Source organism: Dipodomys spectabilis, unplaced genomic scaffold, assembly GCF_019054845.1.
Source record: "Dipodomys spectabilis isolate Male_0828 unplaced genomic scaffold, ASM1905484v1 ptg000671l, whole genome shotgun sequence".
Classification (NCBI taxonomy): Eukaryota; Metazoa; Chordata; class Mammalia; order Rodentia; family Heteromyidae; genus Dipodomys; species Dipodomys spectabilis.
In genome coordinates this window covers 819,596-834,614 of record NW_024871348.1, presented here as the reverse complement: position 1 = coordinate 834,614, position 15,019 = coordinate 819,596, and the positions used below count along the sequence as shown (strand labels likewise).

The 15,019-nt window shown below is 48.4% G+C and overlaps 1 protein-coding gene across 1 annotated transcript; it reads right to left on the bottom strand.

Annotated features, from left to right (window-relative positions):
* Nucleotides 1-5,017: 5,017 nt before the first annotated feature.
* LOC122101691 (ubl carboxyl-terminal hydrolase 18-like) lies at nucleotides 5,018-14,354 on the bottom strand. The gene is made up of 9 exons (XM_042672165.1): nucleotides 14,350-14,354; nucleotides 13,312-13,577; nucleotides 12,996-13,075; nucleotides 12,655-12,801; nucleotides 12,191-12,286; nucleotides 11,493-11,663; nucleotides 9,109-9,240; nucleotides 8,361-8,410; nucleotides 5,018-5,698 (listed from the first exon to the last, which is right to left on the bottom strand). The coding sequence occupies exons 1-9, from the start codon at nucleotides 14,352-14,354 to the stop codon at nucleotides 5,653-5,655; spliced, it is 993 nt and encodes a 330-aa protein (XP_042528099.1). The 3' UTR covers nucleotides 5,018-5,652.
* Between the last annotated feature and the right edge of the window lie 665 nt (nucleotides 14,355-15,019).

Below are 15,019 nucleotides of genomic sequence, written 5' to 3'. Positions count from 1 at the left end.
ACTTAACCCTATCATTTCCTATGCTAATCATAACAATACCTTTACATATGCTGTGACATGTACCCCAATGCATGCTCTAACATGTATGCCAAAACCTAGCATCCCTAACATGCACCTAAAACCCAAACATTATCTTAATGTGTTTCCTAACATGTACCCCACCATACACCCTAACTCTGACCCATACTCACATCCTAGCATGTGCCCTAACCCAATAGCCCAAGCTACTCACCAATCTTTTTTTTTTTTTTGGGGGGGGGGGGGTCCGGTCAAACACATGCCATAACATACACTCTAAACGCTAAAATGTGTGGTAACAATGACTCTTACATGCACTCTAATACATGCAAGTACTCTTATAGTTAGGTAAACTAGCATGTACCCCAAACATACCCTAATACATACCTTAACTCTAAGCCAAACCCTAACAAATGCTCTAACATGTACCCTACTGGTTAACACAGACCCTAACCATTATCATGTACTGTAAAGCTTACATATACCCTAACAAGTACCCTAAACTTATCCCAACATACTTCCTAACGTGTTGCCTAACCCAAACCATAACTGTAACCTTAACACATACCCAAACACATACTGTAACACACACTCTAAACATTTACATGTATCCTAACAAGTACTCTAACATGTACTTCAAGTCATACATGTACCCTAGCATGTGCACAAAACATACCCTGTTTGCTAACATGTACTCTAAACACTAACTCATACCCTAACATGACCATAACACTTATTCAAAACCATGCAAATACCCTTAAATACACTCAAACTTGTACCTTAAAGTAACCCAATGTACACCCTAATATGTGCCCTGACTTTAACATGTCTTTGAACCCCAACAGATTTCCCAATAGTACTCTAACACATTAAACATACTCTAGACACGCATATATAACAAATACCCTAACACATATTCTATAAAGCATACAGGTAACCTTACATGTACCCTGAATGTACCCTAACATACTCTAACTCTGACCTTTACATATACCCCAAGTACCTTGACACATACTTTAAAAAATTAATGTACCCTAACATGTGACTCAACCATATCCTAACATGTACCTTCACCCTAACGAATCCCCTGTGAAGTATGCTAACTCTAATACATACCCTAATATGTGCTCTAACTAACACACACTCTAGCATGTACCGTAACCCTAACAAATCCCCTATCAAGTACCCTAACTCTAACACATACCCTAACATGGACTCAAACACATACCCTAATATGTGCCATTACTTTCACATGTATGTTAAACCTAACAGATTCCCAATACAATAAACATGCTCTGGACACGAACCCATATGGTAACAAGTACCCATTCACATACTCTCTAAATTGTACCTGTACCCTGAATGTACCCTAACAAACTACAACTTCACATTTACCCTAAACGTAGCACATACCCTAATAAATACTCTAAATTCTAATACATTGTCCAAACCATCCAGGTAACCGTCTTATGTGTATCCCAAATGTGTAACCTGTCACATGCATGTACCCTAACATATACCCCATCACACACCCTAATATGTACCCTGACTGACATCCATACACCACTCACTTCTCCTTTGCCACACCCCTCCTGTGCTCTGCCTCCCCACAAGCCCCGCCTCTGGACTCATTGTTGCCCCACCCCTATCATTCTCTGCCCCTACACAAGCCCCGCCCCTGGACCCCTCACTTCCATACTCTGCTCCTCCCACAAGACTAGAGGGTGCAGTGAGCACTGATTCCCACCAGAGGGCGCTCTAGGTGTGTGCACGGTCCTTCTCAGGACCAGGGGCTGCAGTGGATAAAGTAGAGTGAAGTGTTGAGCTTTAACGCTTTCTTAATTGATGGCTGCTTTTAAGAATGATTCCCACCAGAAGGCGCTCTGGGTGTGTACACGGTCCATCTCAGGAAGAGAGGGTGCAATGAACACTGATTCCCACCAGAGGGCGCTCTGGGTGAGTGCACTGTCCTCAGGACCAGAGGGTGCAGTGAGCACTGATTCTGACCAGAGGGCGCTCTAGGGTGTCTCTTGTCCTGGCCAGGTATGCAGTGTTCACTAATTCCCACCTGATGGTGCTCTAGGTGCTCAGGACCCCAGATCCTCCCACAAGCCCACCCCTGCACTGCTCACTTCTTGCTCTGCTCCGCCCACAAAACCAGAGGATGCAGTGAGCACTGATTCCCACAAGAGGGTGCTCTAGGCTTGCACACTGTCCTCCTCTCCTCAGCACCTAGGGTGCGGTGATAGCTGATTCCCACCGGAGGGCACGCTAGACAGGTGAGCACCTTGCTCGTCTTCTCAGGACCAGGGGTGCAATGAGGGCTGTTTCCCACCAGAGGGTGCTCTAGGCATGCTCACCGTCCTCCTTTCCTCAAGACCAAGGGGTGCGGTGAGCGCTGATTCCCACCAGATGGTGGTCTAGCTGTGTACATGATCCTCCTCTTCTCAGGTCCAGGGGATGCAGTGACCAATGTTTCCCACCAGATGGTGCTCTAGGCCTGCACATGATCTTCCTCATCTCAGGACCAGAGAGGTGCAGTGACCACTGCTTCCTACCAGATGGTGCTCTAGGTATGCACACTGTCCCCAAGACCCTTGGCGTCCCACCAGCCCCGCCCCTGGACCGCTCACTTCCTGCTCCTGCCCCACCCCTGCAGTGCTCCACTCCTCCTCCTAGCCTGTAGCTGCAGCTACTTCTGCCCAGGACCCTGTAAAACTTGAAGCCCTGATGAAGTGTCCCAAAGCCTCAGTGCCAGAGACAGACCAGCCTCTGTTTGGTCCTGCTGCAAACTGTAGTGTCCCAACCCCAGAGCAGTCTTGTCCCAGTGTTACGGGGAAAAAAGTCCACTGTTCAGACAGCCTCACTTAAAAAGATGACTTTCTTGGGGAAGTGGAGAGCTAACCGGCCAGGGACGCAGCACAGACTCGGGAGCTGAAACTGCGACCCCGAACAACCCACAAGCTAGGGTTTTTAAAGGCAACATCCACGCCTGGCCACGCACAGGTGGCCAACGGGATTGTAACACCACATAAGGGTTGCATGTTTATGTCCGTGGCTGGTGGGTTACAGTCCGACTCCTAGGAACTGTTTGAACTAACCTATCATTCTGGCTTGCATTGGCGGGCAAATTTGGGGTCCCCACACAAAGCAAGTGGATATTCTTACTCTTGGGGTTTGTATATTCTGGAAACATGATGTTATAGGCCCTGCATCCTTGAAGCTGGGGGCTGTTACAAAGACAGCTACGGGAGCTTTATTACAGAGATAGCTACAGGAGGATGCGCAATGTGCACACCGAGGCATCGACTCCCTTGAAGCAGGAGGCAATCGATCACGGGGTGGAATGCACAACGTTGCACGGCAGGCACCGTTCTAATTGGGCAGGGTATGACATAGGGGGGAATTCCATGTGAAATAGGTTTTAAGGTCTCCCTTCATGGCCTCTCTTTGTTTTTAGTAAAGGGTCAACTTCTCGGCATAGTTTCCTCACACAGTCTGGGACCTTAACAGTCTAGGAGACCCTTTGCCCTACACCAGCTCTCAGTGAATTCTCAGTGTCAGCTCAAGCCAGCAGTCAGGGCCAGCAGTGATCTGCTGGGTGCCAGGAAGGAGATGGGGCTCCAGAGGAGCCCCAGCAATAGGGAGGTAAAATATGGAGGTAGAGGCTGCCCAGCAGAGGCAGGAACATTGTAATGGGTTGTGTTCCCAAAGTTCATGTATGCATGCTCTCATCACCCAATACCTGGGAATGTGACCTTACATGGAAATGGGCTTTTGGCAGGAGATCAACTCCAGTTCCTGTTGTTATTGTGCCCCTAAAAGGGGGAAATCGGGTCCCAGAAATGCACCCAGGGATGATCCTCTGCAGAGACGTCACTCTGCTCTCACAGGCTCAGAAGCTGAGAGAAGACCTAGAACTCACAGTGCCTTGTACCTCCTGAGGGAATGTGGCCCAGAAGACACTTATTCCATGCTGCTAAACTTCAGAGCTATGAACACAGATCTCTAAACAACCCAGTCTGCAGTGGTGTGTCATAGCAACCCTAGACCCTTATGTATGTTTAAATCCTTTATAGTATAAATCAGTTATAGCTAATCATTATCATCTAGTTAAGTATCATTTAAGACAGGGAGGATGTTAACACTAAAAACCAGTCCTCACATATCCCCATAAAAGCATTTTACATTTTGTGGAACTTTTCAATGTGCACTGCAATGTACTAGAGGTTAATAGATCAGGGGCTGGGAAGGTGGCTCAGTGGTAGAGCGCTTGCCTTGCATGCCTGAGGCCCTGGGTTCGATACCCCAGCACCACATAAGCAAAAAGCAAAAACCCGGAAGTGGCGCTGTGGCTCAAGTGGTAGAGCGCTAGCCTTGAGCTGAAGAGCTGAGGGACGGCGCCCAGGCCCAGAGTTCAGGCCCCACGAGGGGACCAATATATATATATATATTTCAGGTCCTAGTTGTTACTGTAATACATCCATGGTATCCATTTCATTTTGTGTTTTATTTGAAGCAACTCTAAATCCGACTCTGATCATTTTCCCAGAATGGAGTCAGACAGAACCACTTCACCTGTGCGCTTTCTCAGCTTCAGGGTGCCGGGACTCATAGTCCATAGGACATGGCCTCTGCATGTCTTCTATGCCACAGGTCCTGAGGCCAGGAGGCCAGTGCACATATGCCTAGTATGCCCTCTGGTGGGAATCGGGACCCACTGCACCCCGAGTCCTGATGAGAGGACAGTGTGCAAGCCTAGGGCGCCCTCTGGTGGGCATCAGTGCTCACCGCACCCCGGGTCCTGATGAGGACAGCGCACAGGCCCAGAGCGCCCTCTGCTGGGCATTAGTGTTCACCGCAGCCCAGGTCCCGAGGAGCGCAACTTCTTGAAAAGATCCAGTGGCCTTTGCTTTCACAGCTATATATTTATAGCACAAGTCGTTAGCAGCATATGTGTTTAATTACCCCATTAAGCTGCACACTACACTCCTTTTGAAAGAAATAACTTTATTTACTTATTGTGCCTCATTCACAAGAGTTATGGTTTGGATAAGAATTTCCTACACAGGCTCCTGTGTTGAATGCTTACTCTCCAGGTGTGGGACATTTTCAAGGGCTCTGGAAACGTAGGGAGACGGGGGCCTAGCTGAAATAGTTCATGGGCACTACTGGGCCTTGAACGCGGGGCTTAGGTGCAGTCCATCCTTGAGCTTTTTCACTCGAGCCGGCACATTAGCACTTGAGCAATGGCTATACTTCCAGCTTTTGTTTCCGTTGTCAATGGAAGGTAAGTCTCAAGGCTTTTTCTGCCCTATCTGGATTTGAACTCTCAAAGCCTCCTGAGTAGCTAGAATTTCAAGCATGAGCCACAGATGCCCTGCACAAGCCTCAGCTCTCAAAAGATTCTGCCCCACAACATTGCTAGACAAGGGACCAGGCCTCTGTCACAGGACCTTTGGAGACAAACCACATCCAAACCACACCAGTACCCATTCATGGTTATAACTTAAGACTTAAATTATTACAGTTTTTATGTTTTTCCTCATTGTAGAATCTCCTAGAAGACTCAGCAGATCCAATGACAGGAAAAGAAATGAATTTGTCAGTCTCTGAAGGTTTAGAGTATATCCATTAACCTCTAATCTTCATGTAAACCAGAAGATATGCAGTTTCCTGCCTATAAAGAGAAATTTATCAGCATAGCAAAATGAAACATTTACAATGAAAGGCTGTATGTATTTTTGGGTGGGTTGTGGGACTTGAATTCTGGGCCTGGGCACTGTCCCAGCTCAAGGCGAGGGCTCTACCACTTGAGCCATAAAGCCACTTCTAGTTTTCTGTAGCCAGTTACTTAGAGATAAGAGTCACAAACATTTTCCTGCCCAGGCTGGCTTTGATCCGCAATCCTCAGATCTCAGCCTCCTCAGTAGCTAGGATGACAGGAGTGAGCTACCAGTGCCTAGTTGAGGGGATATATTATTGATTCACAATAGGACCAAATTTCCAGGATAATGAAGCAAACCTTCATCTACCTAACCTGTCCGTCTCATCAAAGGGAAAGAAAATAGTGACTTGGGAAACTAACCTGTAAGTTCTTATGAGCTAACATACAAATCATGGACAGCATGGTGCTAACGGCTCATGCCTGTGATCCTAGCTACTCAGGAGGCTGAGATCTGAGGGTCATGGTTCAAAGGCAGCCTGGACAGAAAAGTCTGTGAGACTCTTATCTCCAATAAAATACTCAGAAAAAGCTGGAAGTAGCACTGTGGTTCGAGTGGTACAGCATTAATCTTGAATACAAAGAGGCTCAGGGATAGCACCCAGGCCCTGAGTTCATACCCAGGACTAGAAGAAAGAAAGGAAGAAAGGAAGGAAGGAAGGAAGGAAGCAAGGAAGGAAGGAAAACAAGGAAGGAAGAAAGGAAGGAAGGAAGGAAGGAAGGAAGGAAGGAAGGAAGGAAGGAAGGAAGGAAGGAAGGAGGAAAGGACCAGGGACAGACATATTATGGGACTATAAGCCAACTCCAACCCAGTTTTTTGCAAATAAACTTAATTGGAACATGGCCACTTACATTCATTCATTCACGTGCTGTCTGTGGCACCCTGCATGTTGCAAGGGCAAAGCTGAGTAACAGCTACAGAAGCTATGCTCCAAAACCCTAAGTACTTTCTCTCTAACTTCTACAGAGAAAGTTTGCTAACCCCTATTCTAAATCACAGGGGAATGAATAACCAAAAATTGGCTAAGAACAGGCACCTAAGAGAAATGTTGAGAATAAATAAAAGGAAAATATGAAAAGTAGGTAAAAGGAAGATATCAAACATAAGCTCCACCTAATCCATTAATTATGAAATCAAGCCTACTGATGTAGCTGAATATCACCTGGTACAAGCACCATCACCCCCAATACCACCTCCAGTACCTACACTGTCACGCCCATACCACCTCCAGTACCTACACTGTCACCTCAATACCACCTCCACTACCTACACTGTCACCTCAATACCACCTCCACTACCTACACTGTGACCCCCATATCACCTCCAGTACCTACACTGTCACCCCAATACCACCTCCAGTACCTACACTGTCACCCCCATATCACCTCCACTACCTACACTGTCACCCCAATACCACCTCCACTACCTACACTGTCACCCCCATATCACCTCCAGTACCTACACTGTCACCCCAATACCACCTCCAGTAACTACACTGTCACCCCCATATCACCTCCAGTACCTACACTGTCACCCCAATACCACCTCCACTACCTACACTGTCACACTCATACCACCTCCACTACCTACACTGTCACCCCCATACCACCTCCAGTACTTACACTGTCACCCCCACATCACCTCCAGTACCTACACTGTCACCCCCATACCACCTCCACTACCTACACTGTCACCCCCATACCACCTCCAGTACCTACACTGTCAGTTCCATTTCCACCTCCAGTACATATAAAAATCTCTGCCTTAACTTTATCCAGCTTTTCTCTCTAGGTTAATGACTACGTCAGTATCATGTCCTGATGCCTACTGAGAAAGAGAAGAGTGGTCCTGGCCCCTGCTCTTCTGGGCACCACTGGCTCACACTTGTAACCCTTGTTATTCAGGAGGCTTAGATCAGAGAATTCAGGTTCAAAGCCAGCAGAGCAGAAAAGTCTTTGATACTCTTATCTCAAATTAACCACACAAAAGCAGGCCGTGGAGTTGTGGTTCATGTGGTCGAGCACTAGCCTTGAGTGAAAAAGCTCAATGCCTAGGCCTAGACTTCAAACCCAAGAACCAGCACAAAAAAAAAAAAAAAAAAAAAAAAAAAGCACATGGTCTGGTGTGAGGGGAAAAGTCGCAAAATCAACAAACATTTTGAAGTGTAATAAAGGAGGCCTGCTCAAAAAGCAACGAAAGCAAATAAGATAGCCCTGCCTTTGGAGCTCCAGCGGTGCAATCGGTTAGCGCGGTACTGATAAGATAGCCCCGCCAATCCGCTGGGGCCCATCAGTAAAGCTTTGCGCAGTAGGAAAGACAGTGATTATCAAAACACCACTAGGCACTTGCTCAGAAGATAAATTAGGACAGGGTCATAGAGACCAGAAAATACAGGTACACAGTTACAGAAGATGATGGACATGGTATTGGGACTTATGCCAGTGCTTTACTTAAGTCTAAATTCTGAGGGAAGTGTGGTGCCAGGGATGACTGCTGAAAGATGAGGCTGAATGGTAGTCAGTGGGGACTCTCGGATAAAGGCAATAGTTCATCCGTGCAGATTTCATAAAGCTCCAAGAACCCAGTGGACTCCATTCCCCCAAGTGCTTCTCTTACCAGCGGTAGTGATGATTTCCATAGGTACACTGGACGTCTTCCCAGGACACCTGGAAGAACATCACAGACATCAGCAGCTGGTTGGCAGCTGCTATTACGTGTGGACAGAACAGGGGACACTGTAATGTGCCCTGTTAGACTCCTGCAGAGAATGGAGAAGCCCACCCTGGCGACCACACAGCATCAGAGCATCTGGTGACACAACGCCGTGCATCCTGAGACCCTCTGTAATGTCCCCACTCACCTTGAAATGCTTACACCTATCCCAGAGTTTTACACCTTGCATCTTTAACGTCTCGCTCCACAGACGTTTCCTACAAAGCATAAACCTTCAAGGTACGGGGCTAAGAGCACCAGAAACCTAACACTGACACAAACAGATGCTTAGAAAGCAATAAACCATGGCTGGGAAGGTGGCTCAGTGGTAGAGTGCTCGCCTAGCATGCATGAAGCCCTGGGTTCCATTCCTCAGTACCACATACACAGAAAAAGCCGGAAGTGGCGCTGTGGCCGAAGTGGTAGGTAGAGCACTCACCTTGAACACAAAGAGGCTGGGGAACAGCACCCAGACCCTGAGTCTAAGCCCCAAAACAAGCAAAAAAATAAATAAATAAAGCAATAAACCTAGAGAATGGCTTTGAACCACAAAACTCCCCAGCTCCTACACACAAACTACAAGACCATAATGCGTCTTCAACTCTGAGCTGAGAATTCAGAGAAGGAGGAAAGTTTAGATGATGGTTCTCACCCAACAAACATTGGAGTCATTGAAGCAGAGCCATCTTCCATCCGCTGGATTCCGAATGTAGGCACAGTAATGACCGAAGTCTGCCATCCCTACGTGGGCTATCACAGCGAAGAGTTCATACTGTGCTTCACGCTGGAAGAGGACAAGGCTGTAAGCGACCCATCCTCCTTTCCCAGCCCTGGTCTTTAATGAGGAAGCATATTTGCCAGGCACTTGTTTACTGCCTGCTCTAGGCCCGGCACTGACACTTCCAAGGAGCTCGAAGAAAAGACCTTGACCTGCAGAATCTCACAGCTAGTTGAAGAGAAGCATCACAAACCAGAACTGTGATGCCTGTGTTATATCAGACGCACGAACAGTAAGTGCAGAATGTTCAATTTTTGCCAAGTGGGAACTCTGAGGAGGTCTCTGTTAACCATGCAGAAGGGTTTTTTAACATTGGCAGACAAGTTATCGGAAGGGAATTTGTTTTGGTTTGGTTTGGGAGGGAAGGGGTTGTGAACTTTTTGTTTCACCTTGGTTTCTTCTTTGGTTTGTTGGTTTGTTTTGGAAGTTGCGGTTTGAACCCAGGGCCTCCTGCGTGCCAGGCAGGAGCCTTACCATTGAATCACGCCCCTAGCTCTGTTTTGTGCTGTTTTTTCCTTCCCCAGGCAAATGTCGGGAACATGATTTCCCACACTTCAGGCTTCCTATGATTAATGGGCTGATAGACAAATGCCACCATCTGAACAGAAGACATAGTCTGAAAGTCTTCAATTTGAGGTTAATGAAACTGGGAGAAATATGAGGTGACATTCAAAAAGGTGAGGAGAAGAAATGGAACTAGAATATCCACAAAACGGTGACAGAAAAGAACCCGAAAACGGACAGTGAAATGGCAGGACAGAAACCTTACAAAAACAGTAGGACACGAAGAGGAATATTACAGACGCAAAGTCTCTACTACATGTGTGCATGAAGTGTTCCTTCCACTCCCTCAAAATCTTAGAAAACTGTTTAAAAGAAAAGGGAACATTAGTAGTGAGAGTTTGGGCTGACTTTTTTGTTAGTCAAGAGTATTTCTTTCTTTCAAATAAAAACATAGCAGCAGAAACGCAACAGTGGTTATTAGGGGTTGTAATGAAAGATGGTGATCAAAGCGCACAAACTTCCAGTTAAACGGGAGGAATAGGTTTCAGAACAATGTCATACAGTATCATAATTATAATATGTTCCACACCGGAAAATGCTTTTAAAGAATATTTACATACGCTCACCACAAAGACACAGGTGAAGTGATAAGTATGTTGTCTAGCTTGAGCTAATCTTTCCAAAATTTGAGGATGGGTGCGGTTGCACACCTATAATCCAGGTTCTCCAGAGGGGGAGATCAGAAAGGCTGTGGACAAAGTCAGCCTGGCCAGAAAGCTAGTGAGACTCCGATCTCAACAGACAAGCCAGACACAAGTGCACACCCGGAAGCCTGTCCCTTGGAGAGGCAGAGGTAGAAGAGCAGTCCAAGGTCAGGCCTGGACAAAAACAAACCACTGCCTGATAACAGAACTCAAGCAAAAAGGCCCAGCGGCTTGGCTCAGATGGTGAATGGCGATGTGCTTGCTACAGGCCCAGCATGACACATTAGTCAGTGCCAAGACCACAAGACACCATTCCTCCGGCATGCGTACGTCACAGCACCACACTGAAATCCCTACACACAAATACTTTCCATGTGTCAACATTGGAAAGAAGGCAGGTTTGTTCTGAATCTTTAAAGAAACTAACACTAGGAACAGCAAAGGCTTGTGGTGACATTGTTATAATGATGACCCCAGCACGGACCCCGGGGGACCACATGGTCATTAAAATCAATAATGCTTAGAAAAAAACAAAAACAGCCTTTCTTTTATTTGTGAGGCAGGGTCTTAACTGTGTAGCTCACACTGGCCTTGAACCAATGCCCCTCTGGTCTACGTCTCCCGGCCGCAAAGAAGATAGGCACGTGCCAACATACTGGCTGAAAAATAAATAAATAAATTGAATTTAAAATGTTTTTAAGCCCTCTGCCTTGAATATGCCTTTGCTTCTGTGACTCGCAGCAACCTGAGGCCAGCCTGTCCTCGGTGCGGGCCCCGCCTAGCCCGCAGAGGGCACACTTCCTCAGACAGAGCAGTGCTCAGAGGCTGAGCTCACCACGCCTGGCTCCCCTCCCCGGGGCGCTGCGCACCCAGCACAGGGCTGCTTCGAGCCCTCACACTGTGGAGGTGAGCTGAAGACCAAATCGCTAACCCGGGCCTGGGGAGCCTGAACCAGGGGATTCACCAGTCGGTGCCATCTAGCAGTCGAGGGGGAAGAGCGCTGAACCTGGAGGACGCCGCGCCTGGTAGGATCGAACCAGAACACCTCACCTGCTCTGCGTCCTCAGTGAAGTCTTGATGCTCAGCCAGAAGAACCTGACTGAGATCCAAGCGCTGAGGGAAGTGCAGCAAGTGGCAGACTTTCTCCGTCTGTGAGTTCCGAATGGAGAATCGCATCAGGTGAAGGGTCAGGGTTTGGGGCAGATGCGTCATCCTCAAGACCTGCAAAAGCAAAACTCACTGTGAGACGGGGCCCCGAGGCGCTTGCGGGAAGATCCTGAGACACGCCGGGCCTGGTGGCTCGTTCTCCTCCCCAGGGGGAGGGGCGCGGGGGACACACTGGGGAGCTGAAGGCTTCCATGGCAGAATCCATTCCTCTCCCCGGAGACTCAGGGGACGCTTGGCCGGCACAGCACTATGGACCTCAGACAAAAGCCGTGAGCTGCTCAGGGCTCCGCAGAGGTGCCTGGCCCTCAGAAACTAGGAGTCTGCTGTAGGGAGCGTCTCTAAAACCAAAGAGGAAACCCCACCGCCCCCACCCAGCCCCATGCCGTCACCTGCCACTCCTGGTGGAAGACTGTGGTCAAGAAGCGACATCCACAGCCCCGTCTATGAGAAGCCCGAGGGTCTGAACTAGCGTCACCCACATCCCACCCCATGCGCCATCAGGAAGGGCCCGGAAGTGTCTGGAAAGCCGTGGCCCAGCAACAGCCCGCCCCGGAGACGCATCTGAACCTGAGGGTGGGCACCTGGCTTCCAAACGTCTTCGTCCCGCAGGCCTCGCAGAACCACTTGCTCTTGCTGGCTAACTCCCTGGGGTGGAAAAAACAGCGCAGGGCCTCCTCCTGCCGGCGGAGGCCGCAGGGAAAGGCCGCGTCAGCAGACCCTTTCCATGGGCACGCGGCCACCCCACAGGTGTGGGCTGAGCTCCGCTGCCGGTTCCCCCACAGTCCCCCAAGCACCCCACTACCAGCGCTACGTCTGTCAGGATCTTCCACCCACTGGAGGAGAAAACACAAGGAGCCCTGGTTAATACGAGGGTGAGAAAATGAGAAACAGGATAGAACTTCTGCTGCTGCTCAAAGAAATTGGCCACCTAGAGCCGTGCAAGTGAAACAGAGTTGTTAGTGTCCGCGGGTGGAAGGACACGGGGAACTGGCATGGCGGGGGGAACTGGCATGGCGGGGCGACCCTTTCTCACCCAGTCTCTCACCAGTGTTTGCAGAGGCTTTGCGTCCACGTCATAGAGAGGGAGGGAGAGGGTCAGCATACTGCTGTTCCTACTGCTCTCTCTGGTACAGAGGAGGCAAACCAGGGACTCCTTCACCCGGATCGTGTACAGGGCCTGCAGCCTCTCTACCTGCAAGAAGGCGCCAAGGACGGGTGAGGCTATGGCCACAATTGGACCTGTTGGCCTGACGAGCCCTGACGCTCCAGGCAGGTACCGGGAAGGACACCAGGAACCGTGGCAAGCGGTCTCCACGGATCCCTTACTACAAATGCACAATGGTGAGCGACCTCTACAGGTCCTGGGATTCCAGCTTCAGCTCTTACCAAGTCCACATCATCTATTTGATCCTTAAGAAGGTTCCAGAACGTGAGGTAGAGCTGAGCAGCATCGTGCTGGACAAACACTGGTTAAAAAAAAGGAACAGCGCATCAGTGCGGTCGCTGGAGAAGTCCCATGTCCTCACGACCCCTAGCTACGTGAACACTCACCACCTTGCCTTTGACTCTCCCAACTCCCAAAAGAGGTCAGGAGGTACCACATGTCAGGCGCTCAGGAAGGGAGAAGCATTCTTGGTGCTGGATTTGACAGCGCCTCTTAAACTTAAGCCTCGGGAAGGGAACAAGGCTGTGCTCTACGCACTCTGAAGGGTATGGTACACCGGCAGCCTCAGTGGAGGGGGAAAGGCTTGCCACAGAAAAGCCAGAGCAGGAGCTGAACTCCCTGAGCGGCGCAGAGAAGTGGGCACATGCTGCCGGGCCGGCCGGGGGCTGCCGGGCATGCCCCGCCTGGCCCCACTGGATTCCGTAGAACAGACCAGCTCCAGGGACTCTCCAGAGCACAGGAGCGGCGCCTCCTCGCTGCATCCGCTGCTCTGTTCCCAGCCTGCACCTGGCCAAGCCAGAACTCTGAAGGGAGGCGCAGACCACAAGATGGAGCGCCAGACGGCATTTCTTCTCAGCAAAGAAAGAAAAATTACTCCTTTTTTTTTTTTGCTTTACTTTTTTATTTGTTTATTTATTTTTGGGTCTGGTTGTGGGGCCTGAACTCTGGGCCTGGGCGCTGTCCTTCAGCTCTTCAGCTCAAGGCTAGCGCTCTACCACTTGAGCCACAGCGCCACTTCCGGCTTTTTTTCTTTTTGCTTCTGTGATGCTGAGGAATCGAACCCAGGGCCTCAGGCATGCAAGGCAAGCGCTGTACCACTGAGCCTCCATATTCATACCATATCCATAACCCCAACCCATCCCACAGAGTTCTTCCTCACACATTCCCTAACCCTAAACCTTTCCTGGACCCTTACTCTAACATTTCCTCAAGTGCATCCCCAACCTCACCCTTTGTCTACCATATTTTCCCTACACCCTTTCCTGACCTTAAGCCTGACCTATTCCCATAATCCAAATCCTAGCCCTAACCTCACCAGATCGATAAAATCCTAACACTGACAATGACCCTGACTCTGACCCTAACCCCCAACCCTAGCACATGCTCCAACATGTACCCTATCAGTTATCCTAACACATACCTTACTCTAAAACCCTAAACTGTACCGCATACCCTAATAAGTACCCTAACAAATATAGTAAACAGTGTCACATTCTATCAAGTACCCTAACAAGTACTGTAAACCATACAGGCACATTTACGTACACCCTATCATCTACCTCAAATTCACCTTACCGCATACCCAAACACGTGCCCTTAATTAACCCAAACCATAACCCTAATATACACTATAGCGTATACTTTAACCCTAACACATACCCTAACTCTAACACGAACCCTGACATATACCATAAACTTCATTCTAACTCACACACATGCCATAACATACACTCTAAACGCTAAAATGTGTGGTAACAATGACTCTTACATGCACTCTAATACATGCAAGTACTCTTATAGTTAGGTAAACTAGCATGTACCCCAAACATACCCTAATACATACCTTAACTCTAAGCCAAACCCTAACAAATGCTCTAACATGTACCCTACTGGTTAACACAGACCCTAACCATTATCATGTACTGTAAAGCTTACATATACCCTAACAAGTACCCTAAACTTATACCAACATACTTCCTAACATGTTGCCTAACCCAAACCATAACTGTAACCTTAACACATACCCAAACACATACTGTAACACACACTCTAAACATTTACATGTATCCTAACAAGTACTCTAACATGTACTTCAAGTCATACATGTACCCTAGCATGTGCACAAAACATACCCTGTTTGCTAACATGTACTCTAAACACTAACTCATACCCTAACATGACCATAACACTTATTCAAAACCATGCAAATACCCTTAAATACACTCAAACTTGTACCTTAAAGTAA